Genomic DNA, 15064 nt, shown 5'->3' with positions numbered 1-15064 from the left:
CTGACCTCAGATTACTAGGTGATGCTATGGGTTGTCCGTAATAATATTTCAGCATATATTTGTACATAGCCGCCAAGCTTTAATTTGAATTAAAATTAAGTCAATTTATTATTGTGAGTAACAGGGCTACATCTAAAGAGGCGTTGGTGAGGAGGGTCGTACTTGTTCAGTGACTACTACTTTGTTAGCAAGAGGCGGATTCACGACGATGAGACATTGAATTGCGCTTTATTTAACAATTGCTACTGAAAGTATGAAAATAATGACCGCAATAAATCACCCAAATACACAACAGTGAGCTTCCGGTAGCAGACCTATATTTGATAATTTCAATCTATTACACCTTCAAAATTGTGCATTGTTCCAGATGTAAAAAAGCGAGGAAAATTAATGATTTCAGTGCAAACGAATTGTTATATCCAAATCAAGTGATTGTTACAACCCTAGAGGATATCTATAACAACAAAAAATAGGAATACCATAAAATAAATGTATCATATAGTCCAATAGTTCAGCTTTAAACAGCAGCCTGATCGACAGAAGTGTCGCTAGGTAAAATGTTGGCAGGAGGGGCGGAGGTAGGTATAACCAACTAGAAATTAGATCTAAAGAAAAATAATCCTCCATATTTCCAATATAGGAACCTTGGTGTCCTCCCTGCTAGATAATACCAAACATTGGAGATTGATGGATTCCTCCGTGGAGGTGGGTCGACATTTCCTGGTATTATTCAAAAAACGATCAGAAATTAAATAAAATACAAATTTTTTCATCTTAAAGTAAGGAGCAACATTAAAACTTAAAACGAACAGAAGTTTTTACGCTTTTTAAGGGGATTGTCCGCTCCTCAACACCTCGCGCTTTACGCTAAAGTTGAATTTTGTCCGAATTCTCTAAGAACGACTCCTGAAACAGAAGTGCCATTTAATTAGGGCAATAAGAAACTTTTTTAAAAGTACTCAAAATTTTAGCGTAAAGAGCGGGGTTTTGAGGAGGAGGGCAATCCCCCTCATATGCGTAATAATTTCTGTTTGTTTTAACTTTTAATTTTGCTCCTTACTTTCAGTTGAAAAAACTTGTTGTAATTAACATAAGCGCGTTTCTTTCATACCTTATAACTTGCCTGGAGAAGAATCGCTTCTTGTACTTCTTTTAAAGGCAAATTTCTATTGCAAATTATCACAATTAAAGGTGCCTAGCAAGGGTACCTACGAATGAATGGCCATCTAGCAACAGTGCTGGGTAGTTTTTGATGCTTGAAGGGTATTGAATATTGAACCGGTATTGAATATTAACCTAAGTAGAGAGTTTTACCTCGCCAACTGATTCCGTGCTCTAAACTGATCGAATCATTGTATTCTTTATTTACAAACTTATCGATTCAAAAACAAGCAAGATCCTCAAGGTTTTCTGTCTAATGAAAAATTATTGATTTTGGCAGAAATAAGTCCATAAAAAGATGACGAGATTAGCCTTCACTTGTAAAAATAATACAAAGCTAGGGAGTTCCCGTAGCAGTTACTGATACGAGTATGTGGCTCAAAATACTTCAATTCTTCTGAAAAATGCGTATGGAAACATTCACTCTCAACAGGTGATCAACTGGATATCAATTTTTTCATTTACAAACACAACAATCTAGCCCTGAGAGACTGTGCCCTTTTCTGAAACAGCAGATGCACCAGCCACTTCTAAATTTTTTGCGTAAGACGCATGTGGGGGAAGCCACATGTTTGGTAAAGTGTGCCTATTGTGGCACAAAGACGAACGATATGACGGAAGTGTTCCTCGCGTGGCGGAGCAGGTGACGCTTTGACATGCGAGCCATTGACGGTGAGTGGACACCCCTCTGGGATTAAATCTGTTTTCCATAAACAAACAAGTTTGTTTGAATAAATTGGCTGATTTGTTTATAGTGTACAAGAGTAAGACATTCATCAATAATGATCAATGCTAATAAATAATGCTCGATCATCCAAGTACTTCATCATAAAAATAGCCTATCTGTCTTGGCACAGAGAGAGGTAGATTTCTGCAATTTATTCAAAATTGTTTAACAAGACGGGAAGGCAATAGGAAAAAAATTTTGAAATTGCAAGGAATTTGACTTAGGATTGAAGGGTATAACAAAATAACAAGTAGAAAAATACATTAACAATAAAATAAAAAAATATTAATGCATTTTCAAAATCTGTTGCAACTCCTAACCCCCTATTTCCATCGATTCAACGCTCAAGATCACAAAATTACTAAATCTATGAGTTCTTGGCTAAAAGAAGGAATACCCACAAAATTATACAAATCAAAATTTCAACTGCTACAAAATTCAAACCAACAAAATAAAGTTCTGCGAAATTCAACCTGGTTAATAAAACTTGCGGATCTGCGCTCCCTAATACTTAGGAGCCTCTTATTACAACCAACTACACCCAGGGGGAACGTATTGGGAGGGGACATTGCCCCCCTAGATTTTGAAAAATATCTTCTTTTTGTCTGTATTTTCATTGAAGGCAATAAAAAAATTGCCACCCTCCTAGGAAAAAATATCTTCTTTTTTTCTGTATTTTCATTGAAGGAAATAAAAAAATTGCCACCCTCCTAAGTATAAAAGACATTATATCTCCGCATAAGAAAGAATGAAGAAACATTTTCGACCCTTGCCCCTACATTGTCTTGAATTGGCACCTCTGATTAAGCCTATGTGAGGCCCCACTATCGAAGCATGGTTTTATATAGAAGTCAGATTTTAGACTAAAGAGAAGGAGGGGTATAGTATGCTAAAACCGGACTAAAATCAATTAAAACAGTGTTTTTTTTTACAAGTACAATTGAAGAGAGATGCTAAAAAAAAGAACTATTCAGCATATGAGGGATGGGCGATACCTATTTTTTTTCAATACGTCAGTAGTGACTAATCTTAAATAAGATAGAGAAATGAAATTTGAGTTCAAAGTGCTTTGAAAATGATAGTGCTCAAATAGTCGTGTATGATTTTAAAAAATATCATTTGTTAACACTTTGAAGGACAATCAGTAAATAAAACAATTAACCATTGATTGAACTTGTTTGGTCTCAAACTTTTTTATGGAAAGCACTAGTCAAACTGTATTATAAAGGCTGGTTTTCCCCATCATAGCGTTTGATTTATATTAAAGAGCGAGCTAAGGTAAGCTACTGACCTCACAACCAGAGCCATTTTAGGGTTGATTCTGACCGGGGAAAATTAGTCACAGCGTCCCCCTCCCTACTCAAATTTAGAATCAAAGTGAAAAATTTGATCAAAGTGGGCAATCCCTAAGCTGCGCCCCCCTCAAATGCGGTCCCAGGATAGCTCACTCAGTTGGCACTCCACCGGGATCGACTATGCTCATACCCCAATCTCCTCTCTGTACTAAGGCAGAAAGTTTAAACTTCATATCACAGTGTTCTAAGAATCAAAGGTTCATTTAGTTGTGTATGCTTTAAACAAATAATTTTCACTTAAAATATTTTAAAAGGAAATTAGTAGATAAATCACTCCTTAGCCAATTGGTTAAATTTTCTGGGTTCTAAACTGTTTTACAAAGTATATAGCGCATAAATTTCGTAAACAATGCCAAAAACTGTTTTTCCCTGATCAGTTTAAACTTACGTGTTTTTCCTGATCAGCTCGAAACTTAATCCGTTTCAGTTAAACTTTACTGAGGGAGTGTGTAGTTCCCAACATACATAGTACGGTTAACTATTATTTTAAGCCTTAATGCTGGTCTTTACTCTCTTTTACAAAATTTTTATCATCTACAAAATTAGTAGACAAATCACTCCTTAGCCAATTGGTTAAATTTTCTGGGTTCTAAACTGTTTTACAAAGTATAAGCTCGAAACTTACTCCGTGTCAGTTAAACTTTAAACTTTACTGAGGGGGTGTGTAGTTCCCAGCATACATAGTACTATTATTTTAAGCCTTAATGCTGGTCTTTACTCTCATTTACAAAATTTTTTATTAAAATTTTTTTTAGTTTAGAATACACTGTTTAGGGCTTGAAAAAAAAACTTGTGCGTAAGTAAGTGCTAATTATATAGAAAATTTTATATGTCAACGCCCTGGGAAACAGCAAATAAGAAAACGCCTCAAATGCATCTTAGCAGCTTCCTGTGATGAAAGAGGCGTAAAAGAAAACAAAATGGTAGTAAATTTCTTTTCCTTGACCCTTATTAAAACTTGAAATAATAACACTACTAGTAGTACTATTACTGCTACTACTAACAGCAACTCACTGCAGCACAACGCCACCCGATGTCAACCTTGCTGTGCACACTCCTTCTTCTTCCCAATCTATTCAAAGCTACCCTCTTTACACCCTCCCAAGACGTTCCAATTTTCTTTAAATCCTTTCTTGTGACTTCTTCTCACTCCATTTGGGGACAACCTCCTTTTCGTTTGGACAATAGATCACCCTTGGTCGGCAAAACAGATTTTTTTTTTCCTCTAACCATACATGGATGACCAAAAAGAAAGAACTTTGGCAATATGTTATCCTTCACCCGCAGAACAGATTTACATTATTATTATTATTATTTTTTGGAGGGGGGGGGGGGGTGAAAGCCCCGGGTGCAACAACAGATTTGAAATTTAATGTTCAGAAAACTAAGTCGCTTAGACTGGGAAAAAGTGAAAGTGAAGACGTGATGTTAGGTAAAGTGAAAATCGATCAAGTGGATAGTTTCACTTACCTAGGTAGTATTATTAGTAATGACGGTGGGTGTAGTGGATATATTAAAAGTAGAATACCCAAGGCGAAGGGTGTTTTTTATTGTTGGAAAAAGTTTGGAAGATTGGAAAGATAAGACTGCTAACCAAGATTAGAATATTGGATACGACAATTATGATAGCGGTCAAATACGGCTCGGAAACCGGTGCTCTTCAGAATACAGAGAAGGATTGGTCAGATGCTATCCAGGGGCATTGTCTACGGATTGTTTTGGGTATCCGTTTGACTGAGTGTATTTCAAATAGTAAGCTATGCGAAAATGTGAAATAATACGGTTACCATCCCACTGTTTATAATGTAATGTAAAACTGATACTTGGAAATATTGGGTTGGGAGGCTGGGGGGGGGATTGGATTTTGGAAATTTTGAGAAATAGATCTCTCTTAAGTATAAATAATATTGGAAAGTTTGTCCGGGTAGGTCTGAGGTAGCGTGATGATTTTCTTACATAATTAGTTTTAGTGTCTTTTCAGTCTATGTTTTGTTGCTGGATTTTATCGCTTGTTTTGTGTATGTCACCATGGTGCAATTGGACTTTAGTGTGAATAAATCTATTTATCTATCTATCTATCTATTATGGTTCTTTCACACTACACCGTAGAAACCTTTACACTAGCATAACTGCATGTTACATTATGCTTGCTGAGCAAATTTTATCCGTAGTGTAGGCGGTGTCACGTAGACTCGAAAAGTTTACGTGACGGTGTCAGAAAGTCGACATAGTAGCAGCATAATGGAATTAATGGATAATCAATAAATTAAAAAAAACAGTCAATGCAAGTTTCGTAGAAAGCGTTTCACGTTTGACCAGAGCTTGAATATCCATCTAGATCCCACACTAGATTCCATCTAGATTCCGAAACCCTATAGGCAAGTGTGTATTCTCCTGATGAGCCCTTGTGTTGGGTTGTTGCCTCTAAATTATTTGTCTTTTTTTACTGTTTTTAATATTTGGTAAATGACGACTTATACTTACTTACGACACGACTGCCTGTCCATGGATTATTCTTTATGGTGTATTGTTTATGGCAATGCTGTTTGACCTATGTAATTGTATGGATGAGTAGGGTTAAGGCCTCATTCAAGTACTGATCTATATTAATTACTAATGTAGGAAAACAGTCTTCCTTTTTTCCTTCTGTTTTCTTTTTTTTACGTGTTTGTGCTGTTGCATTGGTGATTTCTTTTTTCATTATACTTTGCTTATAATGATTGTAATGATTTTAGATGATATTTAAGTGTTAAATGTTATACTTAAGGGCCTGACGCACGTAGTTTTTTGGGCACCGATTTCACCAACTCACTGGGCAAACCATTTTGACAAATTTTGTCTTCAAGAAGCAAAGGAAAGGAAATGGGAGACCACGGAATCAAATGGGAAGGAAAAACTAAAAACTCCCCTGGACTTAGATTACGCTGATGACTTAAGCATCCTAGATGAAAGTGTGAACAAAATGAATGAACTTTTAGACGTTTTGCGAATTCAGAGTGCTGGAATAGGTTTGGAAATAAATTTTAAGAAGACTAAGTCACTAAGGCTAGGAATAAGTAAATATGAAAAGGTGATGTTGGGTAACGAAAAGATTGATCAGGGGGACAGCTTGACTTACCTTGATAGTATTATTAGTAAAGATGTCAAAATAGACTACCAAAGGTTCAAGGTGTTTTTTTCCATAGTTCAAAAAAGTTTTGAAGAATAGGAAGATAAGTCTGCAAACCAGGATTAGAATATTGGAAGCTACAGTGATGACAGTGGTCTAATATGTCTCTGAAGCTGGTGCGCTCCGAAAAGCGGATGAAGTTTTGTTAGCTGTTCTCCAGAGAAAATGTCTACGGATTGTTATGGGGTACTCGGCTGACTGACCGTATTTCAAACAAAAGGCTGTACGAAAAATGTGGTTCAATCCCGCTACCTAGGGCTATAATGAGAGAAGGATTGAGATGGTTTTAGCGCGTTCTGCGGATGAAGGATGACAGATTGCCAAAGATTGTCCTTTTTGGTCAACCATCTAGGGCAGGTTGTCAGCGGTTTCGTTGGGAGGATCTCAGAAAGAAAGATTTAAAAGAAATGGGAACTTTCTGGGAGAGTGTAAATAGGGATGCTTTGAATAGATTGGGATGGAGGAGCAGCGTGCATAGCTGTGTTGGCCTCAGAGGGATTGGTGCTGCGGTGAGTTGTTAGTAGTAGTAATGGTAGTTTATTATGCAATATTTAGTTATTATCATTACTATTTACTTCTTTGGATTCTTCTGCTGAAGAGAAGGAAACAATTGAGTATTTCTTTTTTTTGGATTATCAGGATGAAATTTGGGGCCGTTTTCGTAAATTGGCACCGAAAACTAGAAAATTTTTCATGCTAAAATTGACACCGATTTTCTAAATTGACGGCGAAAAAACCCACATGTGTCCAGCCCTTTAACGCAGCTTAACATCTTGGAAATTACTTGCGCAGTGGGAAAGCGGCTTTAACCTTTTACAGTTGGCGCTATTTTTCTTCTCTTTGACAAAGTATGTCTGAAATTTATATTAAGTGTAACTATTAACCTTTCAAAGGACTTTCATTAGTGATTATAATGATTTCATTGAGCTGTTTTTATATGTTTTTGCCCATTTGTAAGTTGTTTTTGTTGATGTGACAAAAAACCTTTGACCGACCAATTCGGCCTGACTTGACGTTCGGCTGAAACCTGACGTTTCAAAAGGCACTGTGTTACGCTCGTATACCCTTTCTTTTATTTTTAATTCTTTTTTTTTAATCCTGAGGTGTACAAAGCACTACAAGATCAACAATTTTAACTGACAAGCACCAGCCGTTATAAATTAAACCCCTAATAACCTTAAAAAACTTCCCCTCAAACATAATCCTTTATGCTTGACCTCTATACGAAGAAATTTACACAACTCTTTAGTAGCACACGTGTTCTTCTCAGAAATCCGCTCAATTAACGAACGCTCACTCCCACACACTCTTCCAAAACATTTGTTCCGCAACTCAGACAGCTCTTCAAATTCGGACACAAAATGAGGGATTCTTATTTACACATCCACACATCGGGCAACACTAGGGGCCGACCGTCAACCTAAACTTCCTCAAAAATCTCCCCTCGTCAATAACAAATCTTTTTAATCAACCCACATTCAAAATAAACCTCTTCCCTTCAACACTCTTTAGCTCGGGAGTAAAACCTCAAAGACGTAGATTGCTCCTTTTGGGCTTACCACTCTTGGATTTCTTGGTCATTTAGGGCTTAAATTTTCATTTAGGTCATTTTGGTCATTTATATATCTTTTAGTTGTCGGCCTTTGACAGCCCTGCCTATTTGTGTGTCTTGCGTATAAATTATGCCTAGGAAGCTTAAAAAACGAGATTGTAAGCGTTGCTTCGTATCAAAGAAAATACTAAAGATGTGGAAACCTGTCCATGCATAATTTTTCATTCATCTAAATAAATCGTGACTATTGATAGACAACCTCCTGTGTCCCAAAAAACACTTGATGCAAGCTAGTGTGTGAAATTGACTAGCATTTCACACGCGTTTTACAAAAATGACTCACGAAAAAAAATTAGAATTTTCAATGTGTCTGAACTAGGGCACTAGAAAAAAAAGGTTATAACACTGGTCAAACATGAACCGAAGCTTGAAATTCGGTAGTTTGAAATTTGGTAATTCGAAAGATGCAGCAAGAAACGCTAATCTTTTTTCAAAGGATTTGTTCATAGGGTATTTATTAAGGGTAGTTCTAGGAATTCATTGGAATGAATAAATAACAAGCAATAAGCGATACGAACGATGTGAGCCTATTTCTTTTTTCGCTAAGGGCTATGGGTCTAAATGATGAGCAGAGTGTCCTCCAATGGAATGAGAAGAGTTCATAAGAAAGCATATAAAAAGGAACTTCATGAGAAGGGTAAAAGACACGAGCGCCAAAACATGGAAGCATTAGGGGGACAACTTTTTTCCATTTTTTCTTTGTTTTGTTAATTAAAGTACAAAAAGGATGTTTTGAAAAATTAAGGGGAGACAAAAAAACTAAATAAAAATAATAAACAAATGAACCTCAAAAGAGATAAGGGGAAAGGAGGAGTGGGTGTGGCTGTGTTGGTCTTCGGCAGTTTGGTGCTGCGACGAGGTATCAGTATTAGTAGTAGTAATACTGGACAATTGAGCCTTCCAGGGCGGACCAATCGTACTGTTTTATGTCCCTTTAATGTTAAAGTTTTGTAATAGAGTCAAGTACTTTGACTCTAGTCAGTTTCTGATTGTGCGATAGTAGATAATGTTATACAAATGGTATTCAGGCGGGTAGGCGAAGTGATTCTGGAGTGTGGATGCATGATAAAGTTTTGGATAATCTATGGACTGTTATTACTGACAACATTCGAATGCAATTAATTGTGAGGGCACTATTTTGTGTCATTTGTGATATCTTTAAGAAAGAAATTGGAATGTATTTTTTTAGTGTCTGTTTGCTGAATGCGATGGCCTAGATATCCAAAATCAAAACAAATACGGTTATAGTATAAAATTATTAGATTGCGGAAATGATGTTACCTCCTTTGTCTGGATTGAAAAAATTATAAGAAGGCATTTCGCAGTTTCTCTACGTAACCAATCGCTAAAGCAAGGCTGAAATTTATAACCATCCCGAAACCAAATCGATCAGGCCAGAATTAACTGAGAAAAATAAAGAAAAGACACTTCGGCGATTGAATTTTTATGAACCAATTATCAGCTGGAAATGTTATTCTGGTTTTTTTTTTTGTGATCTGCCTGAGTTTTGAGAATACGCCCAAGTACGGTGCATCATTCTAATGGGCCCTATTAATCCTTATGAATATTTTATCCGCACGAACATCTTTATGAACGCACACAATGGAGTCAGTCGAATATTGTGCCACCGAAAAGCTAAAAAAAACAGATTTAATCAATTTGACCTCTGAAGAACTACAGTATGTCTAACTTAAAATCGTGTAGAATTACGTAGAATCGGGTACGACACATCGGCGTTTGTCTCCCCGCCACGGTTGGATCCGCTTGTTTTATCAATTTTATTATTTAATTTTAAACTGATTTTGCTGAGTCTCACGGGTATTTTCTAAACATATGATAAATGTTGAACAATTTTGAAAATTAAACTGCCCTCAAGTGCTGAAGACTTTTTTTTTACAAACCCATTTAACTAACTGTGTTCTAAAATGCGCACCCATCTAAACCGACAAGGAAATGCAATTTCTGGAGAAGCAAATAACTCCACCCTAAAATATCTGAATGGCTGTTTTGCAGAAACATTCAGCTAGTGAAACAACCAAAATTTTTCTTGTTCTGAACATTTCATGCATACTTTCTGCTTTTTTTGTTCTTTCAGTATTAATTTCGAGGTTCTGGATGCACTTTACAAACTATGTTCCTTTTTTTATAGAAGGCCTACTCATAAACTTAAAACTCTAACTTTAGCCTTAATTTTATGCAGCCTAAGCAAAGTTGTAAATGAAGTAATTACAAAACATTGTAATTGGATAAGCAGTTTCGCATTATTTAAAAGTTTACAGGATCTTTTGCTTTTTGTGTAATACCCCCCCCCCAAACAAAAAAATATGGATACATGTGCTCATGAATGTTTAGTTTGTGTTTTTGAACTTCAATTTTTAGTTTTAAAACAAGCAAAACGATTGAACTAAGCCTGTTCTAAAATACCCTTACGAATATATTCCTAAGTTTCAGTTTCTTCATTTTATTTTATTAATTTGAAAACGCTTCGATAACAACATAGAAAAGACGAAGCAACGAAGAAAAAAAATAAGAAAAACGAACATATGCCTTAACAACCCAATGAGAACAACATGTGAGTTGAGCCAATCCAAAAAAAAACAACAAAAAACAAACAACAAACTGACTAAAGTTCAATTAAATCACTCAATGGCGGTGCCATGGTACTTCCTTATTGTTTTCAACAATCGTAGGGGGACAACATTGTCAATCCTGGGGGGGGGAGGAGCAGAGTTAGAGCAAATTTTCACAAATCAAGTGAAAATGACTGTGAGAAATGAAAAATTAGCCATATTATATCATAAAGGCAAAAATACACTAAAGAAAACTGACCTGTTTCTCTGGATGCTTGAAATATCTTAGTTTAAACTTAAATAAATTTACATTAAATTTTGAGAATTAAAACTAAATAATGTTTTTAGAACATTTAACGTAAGTTAAATGTAAGTTTTACTAAATTCTCACAATTTAATGTAAGTTTATTTATATATACATATTTTCTCTCTTGCTCTCGTATTGTGCTGAAGACGGCCCTTGGACACAGGGCCGAAATATTCACAGAACTGATTTCCACTGTCTTGAAAAGATTTTCCCTATTGTTTCCACTTTGTATTTGTTTGTTATGAGAAGGCAGTGTGGTCTTCGTCGGCAGTGTGGTCTTTGCCAAAAAGATATTTTTTTTTTAGCAAGAATGGAAATTCCACTTAAATATTAAAGGTAATTATATTGCAGATAACATATTGCTTAAAAGAACTTTTGATTAAATAAGGACTTTAGATTAAGGTACAATAAATTAAAAACTAAGAATTCGAAGACAACACGCATTTTAAATTGACAGTACAATACGTACGTTTAAACATACGGTACTTCAATTACGGTACTTCAAATTTTGTTTTTATTGCGACATCCTTTTGCCAAAAAGATAATTTTTTTTTAGCAAGAACGAAAATTCCACTTAAATATTAGAGGGAATTATATTGCAGATAACATGTTGCTTAAAAGAACTGTAGATTAACTAAGGACTTTACATTAAGGTACAATAAATTGCAAATTAAGAATATCGAAGATAACACGCATTTTAAATTGACAACACAGTATGTACGCTAATACCCAAAGGCGTAAACTTACACAAGGCACTTTCACATTTTTGTTTTAGAAAGGGGAGGGGATAAACTTTAAGAAAGGGCCAAAGATAAGAAAGTTAAACGAGAAATATGAAAAGTGATAAATTGTCACACTACCAAAGGGCAACAAAATCGCAGGCCCTCTTCCGCACGAGCCTGCTGACATGATCGCCAACATCAACGAAGAAATAGCTAAAAACCAATGCAATATCCATATTTAACAGAGTGCAGGCTTGGTCATGGCTTTTCCTTAAGTAAACGTGAATATTGTAGGAACAATATCTGCTGAAAGAGTTTGACTCTTTTTCTTAACTCTTCTTTTTAAAACAGTAAAAAACTTTAGCGTAAAGAGCGGGGCGTTGATGAGGAAGCAGCCCCTTTCATATACGAAGTAATTTCTGTTCGTTTTAAGTTTTAATGTAGCTCCTTACTTTTAGTTGGAAAAACTTGTTTTTTTATATTTAATTTCTGAACGTTTTTGAATCAATGCATGTTTTGATTTTGGCTCTCCGCAGAGTCATAATTAAAACGAAATTTGCATATTAATTTTTTTGGCTAAAGGGCTTTCTCATAATTTTGATCGAATGATTTTGAGAATGGGCGGGGGAGGAAGCCTAGTTGCCCTCCAATTTTTTGGTTAATGAAAAAAGCAACTAGAACTTTTAATTTTTTACGAATCTTTTTATTAGTAAAAGATATACGTAACTTATAAATTAGCTTACGTAAAGAACTTTTGTATTGCTCATGTTTTTATTACATATATGAGGGGGTTCGCCCCCTTGTCAGTACCTCGCTCTTTATACTAAATCTTAAATTTTGTCCCAATTCATTAAGAATGACCCCCGAATCACAAAAGCCGTAGAATAAATAGTTGAAATTACTAAAAATACTTTAGCGTAAAGAGCGAGGTATTAGGAGGAGGTGATCCCCTCATATGGGTAATAATTTCTGTTCGTTTTAAGTTTTAATGCTGCTCCTTACTTCCAGCTGAAAAAACTTTTTCATATTTATTTTTTCATTGTTTTTTTTAAATAATGCTAGTAAATCTTGCGCTCCCTTCATGGAAATTTTCTTCCCCCATGACAAATTCCTCGATGTAAAGTTCCCCCAGCATTTCCCCTCTTCTCAACCCCTCCCCCCAACCAAAAAATCCTCCTGAAAACGCCTCTACACTTTCAAATAATCTGGTACTTACTATATGTAAGCACTGGTCAATGTTTGTAACTTGTAGCCCCTCCCACGGGGACTGTGGGGGAGTAAGTCGTCCCCAAAGACATACTTATAAGGTTTTTTGACGACGCTGAATAAGACGGCTATCTCAGAATTTTGATCCGTTGATTTTGGGAAAATAATTAGCGTGGGAGGGAGCCTAGGTGCCCTCCAATTTTTTGGTCTCTTAAAAAGGGCACTAGAACTTTTCATTTCCGTTATTTTCCCACTGTTGGGGAGTAAGTGAGCCCCAAAGACATAGTTATCATGTTTTTTGAGTATGCTGAACAAAATGGCTATCTCAAAATTTTGATCCGTTGACTTTGGGAAAATAATTAGCGTTGGAGGGGGCCTAGGTGCCCTCCAATTTTTTGGTCACCTAAAAAGGGCACTAGAACTTTTCATTTCCGTTAGAATGAGCCCTCTCGCTACATTCTAGGGCAACTGGGTCGATACGATCACCCCTGGAAAAAAAAAACAAAAAATCACGCATCCGTGGGTATCTTTGGCCTTCTGGCCAAAAAAAATTAATATACTTGTAGATAGGAGCTTGAAACTTCTACAGTAGGGTTCTCTGATACGCTGAATCTGATGGTGTAACTTTAGTTAAGATTCTGTGACTTTTAAGGGGGTGTTTCCCCCTATTTTCTAAAATAACGCAAATTTTCTCAGACTCGTAACTTTTGATGGGTAAGACTAAACTTGATGAAACTTATATATTTGAAATCAGCATCAAAATGCGATTCTGTTTATGTAGCTATTGGTATCAAAATTATATCTTTTAGAGTTTTGGTTACTATTGAGCCGGGTTGCTCCTTACTACAGTTCGTTACCACGAACTGTTTGATAGTATAAGAATCATCTTTTAAAGATAAACTTTCAGCTTCAAGCATAAACATAAAACCAAATTTTAATAAGAAATTATTACTATTTTAAACAAAAGTAAAAATATTTGCTTACATTCATGTGCATTATAGATAAATTTATGGAATGTTTCAACGCTGTAGTGAATTTTATTCATATTATATTCCATTACTTATCTCTTATACTCACCACACTCAAGAAGTGAATTTAGGTTAATCCTAATGAAATATACCTACGTATAATGAAGATAAAATGCTTTAGTAACAAAATTATGGAAACTACAACAGAGAACAATAGAAATCAGGCCGACCAGGATGCATTATATTAAATGGTTTCTGTTCTAACTAACCAAAATACCAACTAAAATATTTAATTAAAATATACCTACAATGTAGTGTATATACACTCTTTCACGCTAAGCTGAAAGAAACTACAAGAAAAAAAACGGTTCTGTCAGACCAAGAACTTGAGTGTGATGGGTCCTAACCTAAACTTATTTTTCAGAAATCTTGAACTTTTTGGAAGTGACACTAAAAAATGTGTTCTGCCCAGCAAATATATTAGAGGAAAAATTTAGAATTTCAGCTGAAGTATCTAAGGCTCTTGACAAACGAAAAATAATTAAGGAGGATGCAATACCACAGGAACAATCAAGAGCAACCCCGACCTCGTCTAACACTCAAAGGGATGAAGCAATATTGCGATGTAAGCTTTTTATTTTAGTACATTCGATAGGTGGATCGTACCCTAGCCTGGTGCCCTTACATGAAATTGCTACCGCAAGTCTCCTTCATTCTTTTCCTAAAGGACAACTTTCGCACTTAAAACTGTGAAAAAAACATAAAAAACTTTTATTACTGCTAAGGAGTGGCCCAAATAAGACTAACGATAAAAAATATGACTATATTTATCATTTTAATTTCTTATTGATTTTTTTTATTCAAATATATAAAATAAAATATATATTCAATGGTATGTATATTCAATATATAATATAAAAATATATTCAAATGGTAAAGTGAAGTTTTCCATCATTAAAATGACGATAATTCGTTGATTTGAGATAATAGAACTGCCAGAATAAAAATATAAAATAACAATTATTCTGACATGCTCAGGCGTGTCATACTGCAAAAAAGTATAAACAAAATAACATAAAAAAAAGTTATGAGTACTTTTAATAACTCAGTCTCATTTAAGCCCCCCTCCCTCTACTATGATTAACAACTCATTGCGGCGCCAACCCAACTTGTCAACACAGAGACAACAACAGGTAAGGAATTCATCTAAGACAGTAAAATCTTTTCAACCTTAAATGAATATAGTAAAATAATATATATTATAAGT

General features: G+C 35.3%; 1 protein-coding gene across 3 annotated transcripts in view; it reads left to right on the top strand.

Annotated features, from left to right (window-relative positions):
• The window catches only part of LOC136038229 (uncharacterized), a 41509-nt gene that overhangs the window by 13419 nt on the left and 13026 nt on the right, over positions 1-15064 (top strand). For 2 of the 3 annotated variants that reach the window (XM_065721327.1, XM_065721326.1), the window contains exon 2: positions 14222-14422. The exons of the other annotated variant lie outside the window; for it this stretch is intronic. In XM_065721327.1, the coding sequence (XP_065577399.1) occupies positions 14222-14422 (201 nt within the window). The remainder of the gene's footprint in view (positions 1-14221; positions 14423-15064) is intronic. 3 annotated transcript variants of the gene reach the window in all.

This window comes from Artemia franciscana, chromosome 17 (assembly GCF_032884065.1).
Source record: "Artemia franciscana chromosome 17, ASM3288406v1, whole genome shotgun sequence".
Lineage (NCBI taxonomy): Eukaryota > Metazoa > Arthropoda > Branchiopoda > Anostraca > Artemiidae > Artemia > Artemia franciscana.
Note: the sequence above shows the minus strand (reverse complement) of the source record. Positions and strands in the feature narration are given on the sequence as shown.